General features: G+C 59.3%; 4 protein-coding genes across 4 annotated transcripts; all 4 read left to right on the forward strand.

The window, feature by feature from the left end:
- The first annotated feature begins 294 nt into the window (after positions 1 to 294).
- Positions 295 to 2,484, forward strand: LOC142364787 (acrosin-like). Its single transcript, XM_075444915.1, has 5 exons — positions 295 to 306; positions 459 to 586; positions 920 to 1,163; positions 1,511 to 1,633; positions 2,119 to 2,484. Exons 1-5 carry the CDS (start codon positions 295 to 297, stop codon positions 2,482 to 2,484), a joined length of 873 nt encoding a protein of 290 aa, XP_075301030.1.
- Positions 2,485 to 2,525: 41 nt separating this feature from the next.
- Positions 2,526 to 7,816, forward strand: LOC142364788 (acrosin-like). Its single transcript, XM_075444916.1, has 5 exons — positions 2,526 to 2,544; positions 5,680 to 5,920; positions 6,254 to 6,519; positions 6,820 to 6,965; positions 7,451 to 7,816. The coding sequence occupies exons 1-5, from the start codon at positions 2,526 to 2,528 to the stop codon at positions 7,814 to 7,816; spliced, it is 1,038 nt and encodes a 345-aa protein (XP_075301031.1).
- A 3,323-nt stretch (positions 7,817 to 11,139) lies between these two features.
- Positions 11,140 to 13,148, forward strand: LOC142364789 (acrosin-like; the record flags this gene model as incomplete). The annotated part of the gene is made up of 4 exons (XM_075444917.1): positions 11,140 to 11,252; positions 11,586 to 11,829; positions 12,175 to 12,297; positions 12,783 to 13,148. Coding segments are annotated over 4 exons (846 nt in total), but the record flags the coding sequence as incomplete, so codon positions are not given.
- Positions 13,149 to 13,189: 41 nt separating this feature from the next.
- Positions 13,190 to 18,480, forward strand: LOC142364790 (acrosin-like). The gene is made up of 5 exons (XM_075444918.1): positions 13,190 to 13,208; positions 16,386 to 16,584; positions 16,918 to 17,183; positions 17,484 to 17,629; positions 18,115 to 18,480. The coding sequence occupies exons 1-5, from the start codon at positions 13,190 to 13,192 to the stop codon at positions 18,478 to 18,480; spliced, it is 996 nt and encodes a 331-aa protein (XP_075301033.1).

Genomic DNA, 18,480 nt, shown 5'->3' on the forward strand with positions numbered 1-18,480 from the left:
ATGAATTTTCTCCCCGTCCTGGTCCTGCTGGCCGTGTGCTGGCCGGCGTACGGCATGTGGGACAACTGTGGGTAAGTGGCCCGAGGCTCTGGGAGGGAGCTGGGGCAGCCCTTGTGGGCTTCACTGGCGGGTGCTCGCTTTTCCCCCTGGCCACACCAAAGCTTCCCAAACGCCATGTGGGAGCCTCAGTTCCTTGCCAGCAGCCAGGCCGCTGGCACAACTCGCCTACGGGGCTCAAGCACAAACAGGGGTAGATGGACGCATGCCCCACAGGATTCCGCGGTCCTGCGGTCCATGCAGCGCCTGGTGGGGGGGAAGGGGGCTGACCTGCAGCCTCAACAGCAGCAAGCCACCGAGCAGGACATTCATCAGTTTCTGCTTACAGAGGGACCTGCGGGCACCGGCCCATGGATTCTTACTACGGCATGTCACGCGTCGTGGGTGGCACCGATGCTCAGCTAGGGGCCTGGCCCTGGATCGTCAGCATCCAGAAGCCCATCATAGGAGGCATAGCGCATGTCTGCGGAGGGTCGCTCATCAGCCCACAGTGGGTGCTGACAGCAGCCCACTGCTTCATCACGCCCGGGTAAGGAGGACCAGGGAACAGCCCCACAGCACTAGCACGTGCCCGCTCCACAGCAGCACGTGCTAGCGCCATCTCGCTTCCTTGCAGCACGCCCAGTGCCTGGGCACTGCCAAGCCCAGCTGAGAGACTGCTCGCGAGAGGGCTGGGCTCACGCCACGGCCTCCTAGCAGCCTCCCGCCCGACACTCCTTGTGCCCAAGGCGTGCTAGGGCAGTCGCACCCTCCGTAGCGCTGCCTTCCTCTCTGCCCTGTGCAGCAGAAGACAGGCAACTGCTGGGCTGCTTGCAGCACGTGGCTGCGCTCCCTCTGACCCCTCTCTCCACCTGCCTTGCAGGCACATCACCATGTGGCACGTGGTGATCGGGGCCAGCCACTTGACTCAGCTGGGCCCTGAGACCCAAGTGCGCACTATTAAGCGGCTACTGGTTCACGAGCACTACAACAACATCACGCAGAGGAACGACATTGCCTTGCTGGAATTGGACCAGCCTGTCCTGTGCGGCTACTACGTGCAGCTTGCCTGTGTGCCCGACGCCTGGCTGAGAGTGTCGCAGCTGAGAAGCTGCTACGTCAGTGGCTGGGGTTCCACGACTGCAAGAGGTGAGTTCCCAAAAGGGAGTGGTGTCCTGAGCGCAGGCTGGGCACACTGGGGAGGCGGGGTGGGCTTCCTGACAGCAGAGGCGAAAGCCAGAGTCGGGCTGCGGGGTGCATGCCGATGGAGAGGTGGGCCTGGCCCATTACCCCAAGCAAGACAGAAGGGAGACAGCAGCGGCACAGTGCCTCTGGAGACGCAAAGCCCAGCCCTAGGGCAGGGCTTCAGCCAGACGCCGGGGAGGGGGTGTGGGGAGGAGAGGAGAACTGGCAGCGAGCTGCTGGCTGTTAACTCCTTTCTGTGCTGACAGCTGGGGGACCAAGTTATGTCCTGCAGGAGGCCAAGGTCCGCCTCATCGATATCAAGCTCTGCAACAGCAGCCGCTGGTACGGAGGGGCCATCCACAGCCACAACTTGTGTGCTGGCTATCCGCAGGGCGGCATCGACACCTGCCAGGTAGGAGCGTGCTACAAGTCCACCCCCAACAGCACAGGCAGCCCTGTGGCAACCGCCCAAACCTGCCCCAGCGCGTGCTTTGCCTGGCAAGTCAGCCTGCCACTGCTGGGTCCCCTCCACTCTTGGGGTTCACCTCCCCTTGCCCAGATGCAGGTCCTTGCCCAGGGCCGCCCTTGTCCCAGAGGCCTGGCTCTCTGCCCACAAAGCCCATCTAGTGCTCTGGGCAGCCCACAGCTCCAGAGCCCAGTCCTGCAACATCCCCCTTCCACACATCCAGGATCACTGTGCAAAGAGGACAGAGAGAGAGCCCTGCCTGACTGGCCCACCACCCCCTGCCAGACAAGCTTCTGTAGGCTCCAGCACCTGAGCAGAGCCTTTGTGTGCAGTCAGGACAGCTCTGGCAGCTGCTGCGGGAGAGAAGGAGCCAGCCAGAGTGCTGACCGGGGCCACCCAACACCACCTTAACCCTCTCTCCTCCGCTGCAGGGTGACAGCGGTGGTCCTCTGGTCTGCAAAGATAACACCAACGACTACTTCTGGCTTGTTGGAGTGACCAGCTGGGGGAGAGGCTGTGCCAGACCAAACCAGCCTGGAGTCTACACCTCCACGCAGCACTTCTACGACTGGATCCTGCTACAGATGGGACTGCGCTCAGCAAGAAGAGATAGTCCAACAGCACAGCCATGGAGTCATTTTCTCTCCACCTCAAGCCCCTCTCAGAGGCCAAGGCCAACACCAGCACCAACACAGTCGGGCAGCATTAGCTCCTGTCCATTTCCACGCCAGAAGCTGGTGGAATTCTTTACTCTTCTGAAGGAGCTCCTGCAGTTCCTCAGGGGAAAAAAGGCTTGAGGAGCAGGATCAACAGGAACCAGCGCAGGCTGCACTGGACCATGATCATTTCCTTCTGGGGCAATGCCTGCTGCTCCAAAGGCAGCCTCAGCATCAAAGGCCTGCTCTGTGCTGCCCGCTCTCCTCCCTGTGGAGGATGAAGCATTAAAGGACTGGGGACATGTGAGCAATCCAGCATTTCTCTAGAAGGCCATGAAGCCTTAGCCTAAGGCCGCAGAGCCTTAGCATAAGGCCGCAAGAGCATCCAGAGGACAAACTGCGGTTGGAATGAGGAAGTAAGAATGCAGAGACAAACAACTCCCAGATGCCGAAGAGGAACTTGCCGCCTGCAAGAAGGCCACGAGCACTGCGCGTGAGCTAGTGACGCACACCAATCATAATCGAGTTACTATGTGAGTTAAATTGATTATCACCAATGGGGAATCGCCGCGTATGTAGTGGGGAATATAAAAGTGAGCTATCTGAGGCTAATAAACGGCTTGTACGTGATCACATTGATCATCGTGTCGAGTCCGGTTCTTCCTCCGCAACACTTCCCAGTGCACACAAATGCTGAAGCTGACTTAGTTCTTGGAATAAAGTTGCCAGGTTTCACAGTTAACCGTGCCTGAGTCCAATTCACTCTCGTGCGCAAGGCAAGGATTTCCACGCCCGGCAAAATGGGGCTGCAGGCAGTCAAGGAGGGCACAAAGGGCAAGAGTCGCTCAGCAGGGCTGACACCATGGCTGGTCAGACAGGAGCGTGCTCAGAGCCACCATGGCATGAAGAAGACTGGCACATTGAGGCTAGCAAGAGGATGCAAAATAATGATGCGACATGCAGACAACTCTGGGGATGATGATTAGGACCTGGTTGAAGCCTTTGCTAAATGGAAAGATGAAAGAAAGCTGGCAGGAGTTACAGTGCCATGAGGAAGAGCCAGATGTCACCAGAAGTTAAGGGGGAATGGTGTGAGAGGTGGCCAGACTTCAGCAATATCTGAAGGAAGAGCCGGGGTCATTCTGGGGAGAGGACTCTGGCAGGGACAGCTGTAGCCAGGAAACCACTGCAGTAATGCCACGCAAGGCCAAGATGACCTAGCTAACAGCCCCTGAAAGACCTAATCTGTTCCCAGATGTGACAGACCTGGGAGCAAGGGGGACTAGTAGGCGGGGCTAGGTCCCTTGATTGGGAGGAGACAAGGGCAGAGAAAGTGAGGAGCCAAGGAAGTCGAGGGGGATGAATAAGTGTGGAAAATGGAGAGAAGGGGGGCTCAAGAAGCTCGTCCTTGAGCATAAGCAAAGTGCCGGTTGCTTAGCTTGTTTGGCTGAACCCTGTCCCTACTCCCCACAGCCTGTCCGACCTTCTTCTTGAGAGCCATTCCACATCCTTTTCTGTGTGGCCCCGCTCTGTACCTGCTAGAGGGGTGGGTCTAGCGGCCTGGCTGCTGGCGATGGCAGAAGGGAACACAGGTCATAGGGACCCCGCAGTTGGAAAGACCGAGTGTCTCGGGCCAGCTCCTGGTGGGAGCGCTGTGTGCGTGCGCAGTGCACTAGCGAACCTGAAGCTGGCCTAGCTCTCGAGCAAGAGGACAGAGACCTTTTCAGTCCCGTGGGTGGCATGTGGCTGCAACCTACCTGACTGATCAGCCCCAGCATTCACAGACCTTACAAGAGGACCAGGCCTGCCAACCACCGGCCACATCTCCACCTGCTGGAGTCAGGAAGGACTTGGAGGTGCTTGACCACGCATACCCCGAGCTGCTTCCCACCTAGGCACGTCCCCTCTGCACTACCTGTTTGGGGGCTGTGGTGATTAGGGACAGGGCTCAGCCAAACAAGCAAAGCTGTCTCTGCCAGAGTGCTCTCCCCAGAATGACCCCAGCTCTTCCTTCACATATTGCTGAAGTGTGCCCACCTCTCACACCATTCCGTCTTAACCACCTGCAAAAATCTGCTGCTGGCATCACAGAGTATCCACAGAAGACAAGTGACGTTCTCCAAGGCCACCTTCTGCCTGCTCTAAGCAGATGTCGGGCACCACCTTCAGGTCAATTTTTGAAAACCAAAGCAGCGTGGAGTGCGGTTTGTTTGGGGACGTCTTCTAGTGCCTATGAAGCCATGCTGCTTCCAATTGCACTTCTGTGGCCACGCATAGCAGGCAGTGCGACTGCCCGCACCAGTGTTGGCCCAGAAGAGCAATGTAGCTGGTAGACAGCAAGGACACGGAGCCTGTCAGAGGGCGTTGCGGTGGCAGACAGAGCCAGCGTGGAGCGTGCTCCATCTGTGTTTCGCTGTGCTTTGTGCAGGACAGGATGGCAGTGCTTGGCTATACTTGGTTGATTTGGCTTGCACATCCCTGCTTGCCTGCCGCGGTTGTAAGCAGATTGGCTCTTCAGCCCCCAACCAGGTGCCTACTGCCTGTAGTAGTTCCGTTCTGCGGTGTCAGTTTCTTTGGGAAGGACCTGGTGGCAAGCGGCTGCGCAGAGCGGGGTGGCAGTGAACTTCCCAAAGAGGCTATGGTGCCACACTTGGTTTTGCCGGCTAGCTGTTAGCAGGCAGCAGTGGGAGGCAGGCGCTGCTGCCTGCCACGAGGTCTGCAGAGCCTCGTCCCGCAAGCAGAGCATTCAGCGGGGGTCTGCTGGGGGTGTCCGAGCCCAGCTTCTGCCTCCCCTCCTGCTCGGAACCCTCCATGTTGCCCGCCCCCCCCTAGAATCCACCGTGCCCAGCACCCGGAACCAGCCACTCTGTGACATCAGCCACGGGGCCAAGGGTTCCCTGGGCAGCGGCACTGCTGCAGGCACTACGTCGGCTGCTGCACTGCTGGCCACCAGCTCTCGCTTCTTGCAGCTGCCACGTGCCGCTGGCAGCCATGAATTTTCTCCCCGTCCTGGTCCTGCTGGCCGTGTGCTGGCCGGCGTACGGCATGTGGGACAACTGTGGGTAAGTGGCCCGAGGCTCTGGGAGGGAGCTGGGGCAGCCCTTGTGGGCTTCACTGGCGGGTGCTCGCTTTTCCCCCTGGCCACACCAAAGCTTCCCAAACGCCATGTGGGAGCCTCAGTTCCTTGCCAGCAGCCAGGCCGCTGGCACAACTCGCCTACGGGGCTCAAGCACAAACAGGGGTAGATGGACGCATGCCCCACAGGGTTCCGCGGTCCTGCTGTCCATGCAGCGCCTGGTGGGGGGGAAGGGGGCTGACCTGCAGCCTCAATAGCAGCAAGCCACCGAGCAGGACATTCATCAGTTTCTGCTTACAGAGGGACCTGTGGGCACCGGCCCATGGATTCTTACTACGGCATGTCACGCGTCGTGGGTGGCACCGATGCTCAGCTAGGGGCCTGGCCCTGGATCGTCAGCATCCAGAAGCCCATCATAGGAGGCATAGCGCATGTCTGCGGAGGGTCGCTCATCAGCCCACAGTGGGTACTGACAGCAGCCCACTGCTTCATCACGCCCGGGTAAGGAGGACCAGGGAACAGCCCCACAGCACTAGCACGTGCCCGCTCCACAGCAGCACATGCTAGCGCCATCTCGCTTCCTTGCAGCACGCCCAGTGCCTGGGCACTGCCAAGCCCAGCTGAGAGACTGCTCGCGAGAGGGCTGGGCTCACGCCACGGCTTCCTAGCAGCCTCCCGCCCGACACTCCTTGTGCCCAAGGCGTGCTAGGGCAGTCGCACCCTCCGTAGCGCTGCCTTCCTCTCTGCCCTGTGCAGCAGAAGGCAGGCAACTGCTGGGCTGCTTGCAGCACGTGGCTGCGCTCCCTCTGACCCCTCTCTCCACCTGCCTTGCAGGCACATCACCATGTGGCACGTGGTGATCGGGGCCAGCCACTTGACTCAGCTGGGCCCTGAGACCCAAGTGCGCACTATTAAGCGGCTACTGGTTCACGAGCACTACAACAACATCACGCAGAGGAACGACATTGCCTTGCTGGAATTGGACCAGCCTGTCCTGTGCGGCTACTACGTGCAGCTTGCCTGTGTGCCCGACGCCTGGCTGAGAGTGTCGCAGCTGAGAAGCTGCTACGTCAGTGGCTGGGGTTCCACGACTGCAAGAGGTGAGTTCCCAAAAGGGAGTGGTGTCCTGAGCGCAGGCTGGGCACACTGGGGAGGCGGGGTGGGCTTCCTGACAGCAGAGGCGAAAGCCAGAGTCGGGCTGCGGGGTGCATGCCGATGGAGAGGTGGGCCTGGCCCATTACCCCAAGCAAGACAGAAGGGAGACAGCAGCGGCACAGTGCCTCTGGAGACGCAAAGCCCAGCCCTAGGGCAGGGCTTCAGCCAGACACTGGGGGGGTGGGGGGGAGGAGAGGAGAACTGGCAGCGAGCTGCTGGCTGTTAACTCCTTTCTGTGCTGACAGCTGGGGGACCAAGTTATGTCCTGCAGGAGGCCAAGGTCCGCCTCATCGATATCAAGCTCTGCAACAGCAGCCGCTGGTACGGAGGGGCCATCCACAGCCACAACTTGTGTGCTGGCTATCCGCAGGGCGGCATCGACACCTGCCAGGTAGGAGCGTGCTACAAGTCCACCCCCAACAGCACAGGCAGCCCTGTGGCAACCGCCCAAACCTGCCCCAGTGCGTGCTTTGCCTGGCAAGTCAGCCTGCCACTGCTGGGTCCCCTCCACTCTTGGGGTTCACCTCCCCTTGCCCAGATGCAGGTCCTTGCCCAGGGCCGCCCTTGTCCCAGAGGCCTGGCTCTCTGCCCACAAAGCCCATCTAGTGCTCTGGGCAGCCCACAGCTCCAGAGCCCAGTCCTGCAACATCCCCCTTCCACACATCCAGGATCACTGTGCAAAGAGGACAGAGAGAGAGCCCTGCCTGACTGGCCCACCACCCCCTGCCAGACAAGCTTCTGTAGGCTCCAGCACCTGAGCAGAGCCTTTGTGTGCAGTCAGGACAGCTCTGGCAGCTGCTGCGGGAGAGAAGGAGCCAGCCAGAGTGCTGACCGGGGCCACCCAACACCACCTTAACCCTCTCTCCTCCGCTGCAGGGTGACAGCGGTGGTCCTCTGGTCTGCAAAGATAACACCAACGACTACTTCTGGCTTGTTGGAGTGACCAGCTGGGGGAGAGGCTGTGCCAGACCAAACCAGCCTGGAGTCTACACCTCCACGCAGCACTTCTACGACTGGATCCTGCTACAGATGGGACTGCGCTCAGCAAGAAGAGATAGTCCAACAGCACAGCCATGGAGTCATTTTCTCTCCACCTCAAGCCCCTCTCAGAGGCCAAGGCCAACACCAGCACCAACACAGTCGGGCAGCATTAGCTCCTGTCCATTTCCACGCCAGAAGCTGGTGGAATTCTTTACTCTTCTGAAGGAGCTCCTGCAGTTCCTCAGGGGAAAAAAGGCTTGAGGAGCAGGATCAACAGGAACCAGCGCAGGCTGCACTGGACCATGATCATTTCCTTCTGGGGCAATGCCTGCTGCTCCAAAGGCAGCCTCAGCATCAAAGGCCTGCTCTGTGCTGCCCGCTCTCCTCCCTGTGGAGGATGAAGCATTAAAGGACTGGGGACATGTGAGCAATCCAGCATTTCTCTAGAAGGCCATGAAGCCTTAGCCTAAGGCCGCAGAGCCTTAGCATAAGGCCGCAAGAGCATCCAGAGGACAAACTGCGGTTGGAATGAGGAAGTAAGAATGCAGAGACAAACAACTCCCAGATGCCGAAGAGGAACTTGCCGCCTGCAAGAAGGCCACGAGCACTGCGCGTGAGCTAGTGACGCACACCAATCATAATCGAGTTACTATGTGAGTTAAATTGATTATCACCAATGGGGAATCGCCGCATATGTAGTGGGGAATATAAAAGTGAGCTATCTGAGGCTAATAAACGGCTTGTACGTGATCACATTGATCATCGTGTCGAGTCCGGTTCTTCCTCCGCAACACTTCCCAGTGCACACAAATGCTGAAGCTGACTTAGTTCTTGGAATAAAGTTGCCAGGTTTCACAGTTAACCGTGCCTGAGTCCAATTCACTCTCGTGCGCAAGGCAAGGATTTCCACGCCCGGCAAAATGGGGCTGCAGGCAGTCAAGGAGGGCACAAAGGGCAAGAGTCGCTCAGCAGGGCTGACACCATGGCTGGTCAGACAGGAGCGTGCTCAGAGCCACCATGGCATGAAGAAGACTGGCACATTGAGGCTAGCAAGAGGATGCAAAATAATGATGCGACATGCAGACAACTCTGGGGATGATGATTAGGACCTGGTTGAAGCCTTTGCTAAATGGAAAGATGAAAGAAAGCTGGCAGGAGTTACAGTGCCATGAGGAAGAGCCAGATGTCACCAGAAGTTAAGGGGGAATGGTGTGAGAGGTGGCCAGACTTCAGCAATATCTGAAGGAAGAGCCGGGGTCATTCTGGGGAGAGGACTCTGGCAGGGACAGCAGTAGCCAGGAAACCACTGCAGTAATGCCACGCAAGGCCAAGATGACCTAGCTAACAGCCCCTGAAAGACCCAATCTGTTCCCAGATGTGACAGACCTGGAAGCAAGGGGGACTAGTAGGCGGGGCTAGGTGCCTTGATTGGGAGGAGACAAGGGCAGAGAAAGTGAGGAGCCAAGGAAGTCGAGGGGGATGAATAAGTGTGGAAAATGGAGAGAAGGGGGGCTCAAGAAGCTCGTCCTTGAGCATAAGCAAAGTGCCGGTTGCTTAGCTTGTTTGGCTGAACCTTGTCCCTACTCCCCACAGCCTGTCCGACCTTCTTCTTGAGAGCCATTCCACATCCTTTTCTGTGTGGCCCCGCTCTGTACCTGCTAGAGGGGTGGGTCTAGCGGCCTGGCTGCTGGCGATGGCAGAAGGGAACACAGGTCATAGGGACCCCGCAGTTGGAAAGACCGAGTGTCTCGGGCCAGCTCCTGGTGGGAGCGCTGTGTGCGTGCGCAGTGCACTAGCGAACCTGAAGCTGGCCTAGCTCTCGAGCAAGAGGACAGAGACCTTTTCAGTCCCGTGGGTGGCATGTGGCTGCAGCCTACCTGACTGATCAGCCCCAGCATTCACAGACCTTACAAGAGGACCAGGCCTGCCAACCACCGGCCACATCTCCACCTGCTGGAGTCAGGAAGGACTTGGAGGTGCTTGACCACGCATACCCCGAGCTGCTTCCCACCTAGGCACGTCCCCTCTGCACTACCTGTTTGGGGGCTGTGGTGATTAGGGACAGGGCTCAGCCAAACAAGCAAAGCTGTCTCTGCCAGAGTGCTCTCCCCAGAATGACCCCAGCTCTTCCTTCACATATTGCTGAAGTGTGCCCACCTCTCACACCATTCCGTCTTAACCACCTGCAAAAATCTGCTGCTGGCATCACAGAGTATCCACAGAAGACAAGTGACGTTCTCCAAGGCCACCTTCTGCCTGCTCTAAGCAGATATCGGGCACCACCTTCAGGTCAATTTTTGAAAACCAAAGCAGCGTGGAGTGCGGTTTGTTTGGGGACGTCTTCTAGTGCCTATGAAGCCATGCTGCTTCCAATTGCACGTCTGTGGCCACGCATAGCAGGCAGTGCGACTGCCCGCACCAGTGTTGGCCCAGAAGAGCAATGTAGCTGGTAGACAGCAAGGACACGGAGCCTGTCAGAGGGCGTTGCGGTGGCAGACAGAGCCAGCGTGGAGCGTGCTCCATCTGTGTTTCGCTGTGCTTTGTGCAGGACAGGATGGCAGTGCTTGGCTATACTTGGTTGATTTGGCTTGCACATCCCTGCTTGCCTGCCGCGGCTGTAAGCAGATTGGCTCTTCAGCCCCCAACCAGGTGCCTACTGCCTGTAGTAGTTCCGTTCTGCGGTGTCAGTTTCTTTGGGAAGGACCTGGTGGCAAGCGGCTGCGCAGAGCAGGATGGCAGTGAACTTCCCAAAGAGGCTATGGTGCCACACTTGGTTTTGCCGGCTAGCTGTTAGCAGGCAGCAGTGGGAGGCAGGCGCTGCTGCCTGCCACGAGGTCTGCAGAGCCTCGTCCCGCAAGCAGAGCATTCAGCGGGGGTCTGCTGGGGGTGTCCGAGCCCAGCTTCTGCCTCCCCTCCTGCTCGGAACCCTCCATGTTGCCCGCCCCCCCCTAGAATCCACCGTGCCCAGCACCCGGAACCAGCCACTCTGTGACATCAGCCACGGGGCCAAGGGTTCCCTGGGCAGCGGGACTGCTGCAGGCACTACGTCGGCTGCTGCACTGCTGGCCACCAGCTCTCGCTTCTTGCAGCTGCCACGTGCCGCTGGCAGCCATGAATTTTCTCCCCGTCCTGGTCCTGCTGGCCGTGTGCTGGCCGGCGTACGGCATGTGGGACAACTGTGGGTAAGTGGCCCGAGGCTCTGGGAGGGAGCTGGGGCAGCCCTTGTGGGCTTCACTGGCGGGTGCTCGCTTTTCCCCCTGGCCACACCAAAGCTTCCCAAACGCCATGTGGGAGCCTCAGTTCCTTGCCAGCAGCCAGGCCGCTGGCACAACTCGCCTACGGGGCTCAAGCACAAACAGGGGTAGATGGACGCATGCCCCACAGGGTTCCGCGGTCCTGCTGTCCATGCAGCGCCTGGTGGGGGGGAAGGGGGCTGACCTGCAGCCTCAACAGCAGCAAGCCACCGAGCAGGACATTCATCAGTTTCTGCTTACAGAGGGACCTGCGGGCACCGGCCCATGGATTCTTACTACGGCATGTCACGCGTCGTGGGTGGCACCGATGCTCAGCTAGGGGCCTGGCCCTGGATCGTCAGCATCCAGAAGCCCATCATAGGAGGCATAGCGCATGTCTGCGGAGGGTCGCTCATCAGCCCACAGTGGGTGCTGACAGCAGCCCACTGCTTCATCACGCCCGGGTAAGGAGGACCAGGGAACAGCCCCACAGCACTAGCACGTGCCCGCTCCACAGCAGCACGTGCTAGCGCCATCTCGCTTCCTTGCAGCACGCCCAGTGCCTGGGCACTGCCAAGCCCAGCTGAGAGACTGCTCGCGAGAGGGCTGGGCTCACGCCACGGCTTCCTAGCAGCCTCCCGCCCGACACTCCTTGTGCCCAAGGCGTGCTAGGGCAGTCGCACCCTCCGTAGCGCTGCCTTCCTCTCTGCCCTGTGCAGCAGAAGGCAGGCAACTGCTGGGCTGCTTGCAGCACGTGGCTGCGCTCCCTCTGACCCCTCTCTCCACCTGCCTTGCAGGCACATCACCATGTGGCACGTGGTGATCGGGGCCAGCCACTTGACTCAGCTGGGCCCTGAGACCCAAGTGCGCACTATTAAGCGGCTACTGGTTCACGAGCACTACAACAACATCACGCAGAGGAACGACATTGCCTTGCTGGAATTGGACCAGCCTGTCCTGTGCGGCTACTACGTGCAGCTTGCCTGTGTGCCCGACGCCTGGCTGAGAGTGTCGCAGCTGAGAAGCTGCTACGTCAGTGGCTGGGGTTCCACGACTGCAAGAGGTGAGTTCCCAAAAGGGAGTGGTGTCCTGAGCGCAGGCTGGGCACACTGGGGAGGCGGGGTGGGCTTCCTGACAGCAGAGGCGAAAGCCAGAGTCGGGCTGCGGGGTGCATGCCGATGGAGAGGTGGGCCTGGCCCATTACCCCAAGCAAGACAGAAGGGAGACAGCAGCGGCACAGTGCCTCTGGAGACGCAAAGCCCAGCCCTAGGGCAGGGCTTCAGCCAGACACCGGGGGGGTGGGGGGGAGGAGAGGAGAACTGGCAGCGAGCTGCTGGCTGTTAACTCCTTTCTGTGCTGACAGCTGGGGGACCAAGTTATGTCCTGCAGGAGGCCAAGGTCCGCCTCATCGATATCAAGCTCTGCAACAGCAGCCGCTGGTACGGAGGGGCCATCCACAGCCACAACTTGTGTGCTGGCTATCCGCAGGGCGGCATCGACACCTGCCAGGTAGGAGCGTGCTACAAGTCCACCCCCAACAGCACAGGCAGCCCTGTGGCAACCGCCCAAACCTGCCCCAGCGCGTGCTTTGCCTGGCAAGTCAGCCTGCCACTGCTGGGTCCCCTCCACTCTTGGGGTTCACCTCCCCTTGCCCAGATGCAGGTCCTTGCCCAGGGCCACCCTTGTCCCAGAGGCCTGGCTCTCTGCCCACAAAGCCCATCTAGTGCTCTGGGCAGCCCACAGCTCCAGAGCCCAGTCCTGCAACATCCCCCTTCCACACATCCAGGATCACTGTGCAAAGAGGACAGAGAGAGAGCCCTGCCTGACTGGCCCACCACCCCCTGCCAGACAAGCTTCTGTAGGCTCCAGCACCTGAGCAGAGCCTTTGTGTGCAGTCAGGACAGCTCTGGCAGCTGCTGCGGGAGAGAAGGAGCCAGCCAGAGTGCTGACCGGGGCCACCCAACACCACCTTAACCCTCTCTCCTCCGCTGCAGGGTGACAGCGGTGGTCCTCTGGTCTGCAAAGATAACACCAACGACTACTTCTGGCTTGTTGGAGTGACCAGCTGGGGGAGAGGCTGTGCCAGACCAAACCAGCCTGGAGTCTACACCTCCACGCAGCACTTCTACGACTGGATCCTGCTACAGATGGGACTGCGCTCAGCAAGAAGAGATAGTCCAACAGCACAGCCATGGAGTCATTTTCTCTCCACCTCAAGCCCCTCTCAGAGGCCAAGGCCAACACCAGCACCAACACAGTCGGGCAGCATTAGCTCCTGTCCATTTCCACGCCAGAAGCTGGTGGAATTCTTTACTCTTCTGAAGGAGCTCCTGCAGTTCCTCAGGGGAAAAAAGGCTTGAGGAGCAGGATCAACAGGAACCAGCGCAGGCTGCACTGGACCATGATCATTTCCTTCTGGGGCAATGCCTGCTGCTCCAAAGGCAGCCTCAGCATCAAAGGCCTGCTCTGTGCTGCCCGCTCTCCTCCCTGTGGAGGATGAAGCATTAAAGGACTGGGGACATGTGAGCAATCCAGCATTTCTCTAGAAGGCCATGAAGCCTTAGCCTAAGGCCGCAGAGCCTTAGCATAAGGCCGCAAGAGCATCCAGAGGACAAACTGCGGTTGGAATGAGGAAGTAAGAATGCAGAGACAAACAACTCCCAGATGCCGAAGAGGAACTTGCCGCCTGCAAGAAGGCCACGAGCACTGCGCGTGAGCTAGTGACGCACACCAATCATAATCGAGTTACTATGTGAGTTAAATTGATTATCACCAATGGGGGATCGCCGCGTATGTAGTGGGGAATATAAAAGTGAGCTATCTGAGGCTAATAAACGGCTTGTACGTGATCACATTGATCATCGTGTCGAGTCCGGTTCTTCCTCCGCAACACTTCCCAGTGCACACAAATGCTGAAGCTGACTTAGTTCTTGGAATAAAGTTGCCAGGTTTCACAGTTAACCGTGCCTGAGTCCAATTCACTCTCGTGCGCAAGGCAAGGATTTCCACGCCCGGCAAAATGGGGCTGCAGGCAGTCAAGGAGGGCACAAAGGGCAAGAGTCGCTCAGCAGGGCTGACACCATGGCTGGTCAGACAGGAGCGTGCTCAGAGCCACCATGGCATGAAGAAGACTGGCACATTGAGGCTAGCAAGAGGATGCAAAATAATGATGTGACATGCAGACAACTCTGGGGATGATGATTAGGACCTGGTTGAAGCCTTTGCTAAATGGAAAGATGAAAGAAAGCTGGCAGGAGTTACAGTGCCATGAGGAAGAGCCAGATGTCACCAGAAGTTAAGGGGGAATGGTGTGAGAGGTGGCCAGACTTCAGCAATATCTGAAGGAAGAGCCGGGGTCATTCTGGGGAGAGGACTCTGGCAGGGACAGCAGTAGCCAGGAAACCACTGCAGTAATGCCACGCAAGGCCAAGATGACCTAGCTAACAGCCCCTGAAAGACCTAATCTGTTCCCAGATGTGACAGACCTGGGAGCAAGGGGGACTAGTAGGCGGGGCTAGGTCCCTTGATTGGGAGGAGACAAGGGCAGAGAAAGTGAGGAGCCAAGGAAGTCGAGGGGGATGAATAAGTGTGGAAAATGGAGAGAAGGGGGGCTCAAGAAGCTCGTCCTTGAGCATAAGCAAAGTGCCGGTTGCTTAGCTTGTTTGGCTGAACCCTGTCCCTACTCCCCACAGCCTGTCCGACCTTCTTCTTGAGAGCCATTCCACATCCTTTTCTGTGTGGCCCCGCTCTGTACCTGCTAGAGGGGTGGGTCTAGCGGCCTGGCTGCTGGCGATGGCAGAAGGGAACACAGGTCATAGGGACCCCGCAGTTGGAAAGACCGAGTGTCTCGGGCCAGCTCCTGGTGGGAGCGCTGTGTGCGTGCGCAGTGCACTAGCGAACCTGAAGCTGGCCTAGCTCTCGAGCAAGAGGACAGAGACCTTTTCAGTCCCGTGGGTGGCATGTGGCTGCAGCCTACCTGACTGATCAGCCCCAGCATTCACAGACCTTACAAGAGGACCAGGCCTGCCAACCACCGGCCACATCTCCACCTGCTGGAGTCAGGAAGGACTTGGAGGTGCTTGACCACGCATACCCCGAGCTGCTTCCCACCTAGGCACGTCCCCTCTGCACTACCTGTTTGGGGGCTGTGGTGATTAGGGACAGGGCTCAGCCAAACAAGCAAAGCTGTCTCTGCCAGAGTGCTCTCCCCAGAATGACCCCAGCTCTTCCTTCACATATTGCTGAAGTGTGCCCACCTCTCACACCATTCCCTCTTAACCACCTGCAAAAATCTGCTGCTGGCATCACAGAGTATCCACAGAAGACAAGTGACGTTCTCCAAGGCCACCTTCTGCCTGCTCTAAGCAGATATCGGGCACCACCTTCAGGTCAATTTTTGAAAACCAAAGCAGCATGGAGTGCGGTTTGTTTGGGGACGTCTTCTAGTGCCTATGAAGCCATGCTGCTTCCAATTGCACGTCTGTGGCCACGCATAGCAGGCAGTGCGACTGCCCGCACCAGTGTTGGCCCAGAAGAGCAATGTAGCTGGTAGACAGCAAGGACACGGAGCCTGTCAGAGGGCGTTGCGGTGGCAGACAGAGCCAGCGTTGAGCGTGCTCCATCTGTGTTTCGCTGTGCTTTGTGCAGGACAGGATGGCAGTGCTTGGCTATACTTGGTTGATTTGGCTTGCACATCCCTGCTTGCCTGCCGCGGCTGTAAGCAGATTGGCTCTTCAGCCCCCAACCAGGTGCCTACTGCCTGTAGTAGTTCCGTTCTGCGGTGTCAGTTTCTTTGGGAAGGACCTGGTGGCAAGCGGCTGCGCAGAGCGGGGTGGCAGTGAACTTCCCAAAGAGGCTATGGTGCCACACTTGGTTCTCCCGGCTAGCTGTTAGCAGGCAGCACTGGGAGGCAGGCGCTGCTGCCTGCCACGAGGTCTGCAGAGCCTCGTCCCGCAAGCAGAGCATTCAGCGGGGGTCTGCTGGGGGTGTCCGAGCCCAGCTTCTGCCTCCCCTCCTGCTCGGAACCCTCCATGTTGCCCGCCCCCCCCTAGAATCCACCGTGCCCAGCACCCGGAACCAGCCACTCTGTGACATCAGCCACGGGGCCAAGGGTTCCCTGGGCAGCGGGACTGCTGCAGGCACTACGTCGGCTGCTGCACTGCTGGCCACCAGCTCTCGCTTCTTGCAGCTGCCACGTGCCGCTGGCAGCCATGAATTTTCTCCCCATCCTGGTCCTGCTGGCCGTGTGCTGGCCGGCGTACGGCATGTGGGACAACTGTGGGTAAGTGGCCCGAGGCTCTGGGAGGGAGCTGGGGCAGCCCTTGTGGGCTTCACTGGCGGGTGCTCGCTTTTCCCCCTGGCCACACCAAAGCTTCCCAAACGCCATGTGGGAGCCTCAGTTCCTTGCCAGCAGCCAGGCCGCTGGCACAACTCGCCTACGGGGCTCAAGCACAAACAGGGGTAGATGGACGCATGCCCCACAGGGTTCCGCGGTCCTGCTGTCCATGCAGCGCCTGGTGGGGGGGAAGGGGGCTGACCTGCAGCCTCAACAGCAGCAAGCCACCGAGCAGGACATTCATCAGTTTCTGCTTACAGAGGGACCTGCGGGCACCGGCCCATGGATTCTTACTACGGCATGTCACGCGTCGTGGGTGGCACCGATGCTCAGCTAGGGGCCTGGCCCTGGATCGTCAGCATCCAGAAGCCAATCATAGGAGGCATAGCGCATGTCTGCGGAGGGTCGCTCATCAGCCCACAGTGGGTGCTGACAGCAGCCCACTGCTTCATCACGCCCGGGTAAGGAGGACCATGGAACAGCCCCACAGCACTAGCACGTGCCCGCTCCACAGCAGCACGTGCTAGCGCCATCTCGCTTCCTTGCAGCACGCCCAGTGCCTGGGCACTGCCAAGCCCAGCTGAGAGACTGCTCGCGAGAGGGCTGGGCTCACGCCACGGCTTCCTAGCAGCCTCCCGCCCGACACTCCTTGTGCCCAAGGCGTGCTAGGGCATTCGCACCCTCCGTAGCGCTGCCTTCCTCTCTGCCCTGTGCAGCAGAAGGCAGGCAACTGCTGGGCTGCTTGCAGCACGTGGCTGCGCTCCCTCTGACCCCTCTCTCCACCTGCCTTGCAGGCACATCATCATGTGGCACGTGGTGATCGGGGCCAGCCACTTGACTCAGCTGGGCCCTGAGACCCAAGTGCGCACTATTAAGCGGCTACTGGTTCACGAGCACTACAACAACATCACGCAGAGGAACGACATTGCCTTGCTGGAATTGGACCAGCCTGTCCTGTGCGGCTACTACGTGCAGCTTGCCTGTGTGCCCGACGCCTGGCTGAGAGTGTCACAGCTGAGAAGCTGCTACGTCAGTGGCTGGGGTTCCACGACTGCAAGAGGTGAGTTCCCAAAAGGGAGTGGTGTCCTGAGCGCAGGCTGGGCACACTGGGGAGGCGGGGTGGGCTTCCTGACAGCAGAGGCGAAAGCCAGAGTCGGGCTGCGGGGTGCATGCCGATGGAGAGGTGGGCCTGGCCCATTACCCCAAGCAAGACAGAAGGGAGACAGCAGCGGCACAGTGCCTCTGGAGACGCAAAGCCCAGCCCTAGGGCAGGGCTTCAGCCAGACACCGGGGGGGTGGGGGGGAGGAGAGGAGAACTGGCAGCGAGCTGCTGGCTGTTAACTCCTTTCTGTGCTGACAGCTGGGGGACCAAGTTATGTCCTGCAGGAGGCCAAGGTCCGCCTCATCGATATCAAGCTCTGCAACAGCAGCCGCTGGTACGGAGGGGCCATCCACAGCCACAACTTGTGTGCTGGCTATCCGCAGGGCGGCATCGACACCTGCCAGGTAGGAGCGTGCTACAAGTCCACCCCCAACAGCACAGGCAGCCCTGTGGCAACCGCCCAAACCTGCCCCAGCGCGTGCTTTGCCTGGCAAGTCAGCCTGCCACTGCTGGGTCCCCTCCACTCTTGGGGTTCACCTCCCTTTGCCCAGATGCAGGTCCTTGCCCAGGGCCGCCCTTGTCCCAGAGGCCTGGCTCTCTGCCCACAAAGCCCATCTAGTGCTCTGGGCAGCCCACAGCTCCAGAGCCCAGTCCTGCAACATCCCCCTTCCGCACATCCAGGATCACTGTGCAAAGAGGACAGAGAGAGAGCCCTGCCTGACTGGCCCACCACCCCCTGCCAGACAAGCTTCTGTAGGCTCCAGCACCTGAGCAGAGCCTTTGTGTGCAGTCAGGACAGCTCTGGCAGCTGCTGCGGGAGACAAGGAGCCAGCCAGAGTGCTGACCGGGGCCACCCAACACCACCTTAACCCTCTCTCCTCCGCTGCAGGGTGACAGCGGTGGTCCTCTGGTCTGCAAAGATAACACCAACGACTACTTCTGGCTTGTTGGAGTGACCAGCTGGGGGAGAGGCTGTGCCAGACCAAACCAGCCTGGAGTCTACACCTCCACGCAGCACTTCTACGACTGGATCCTGCTACAGATGGGACTGCGCTCAGCAAGAAGAGATAGTCCAACAGCACAGCCATGGAGTCATTTTCTCTCCACCTCAAGCCCCTCTCAGAGGCCAAGGCCAACACCAGCACCAACACAGTCGGGCAGCATTAGCTCCTGTCCATTTCCACGCCAGAAGCTGGTGGAATTCTTTACTCTTCTGAAGGAGCTCCTGCAGTTCCTCAGGGGAAAAAAGGCTTGA

This window comes from Opisthocomus hoazin, chromosome 29 (assembly GCF_030867145.1).
Source record: "Opisthocomus hoazin isolate bOpiHoa1 chromosome 29, bOpiHoa1.hap1, whole genome shotgun sequence".
Taxonomy (NCBI): Eukaryota; Metazoa; Chordata; class Aves; order Opisthocomiformes; family Opisthocomidae; genus Opisthocomus; species Opisthocomus hoazin.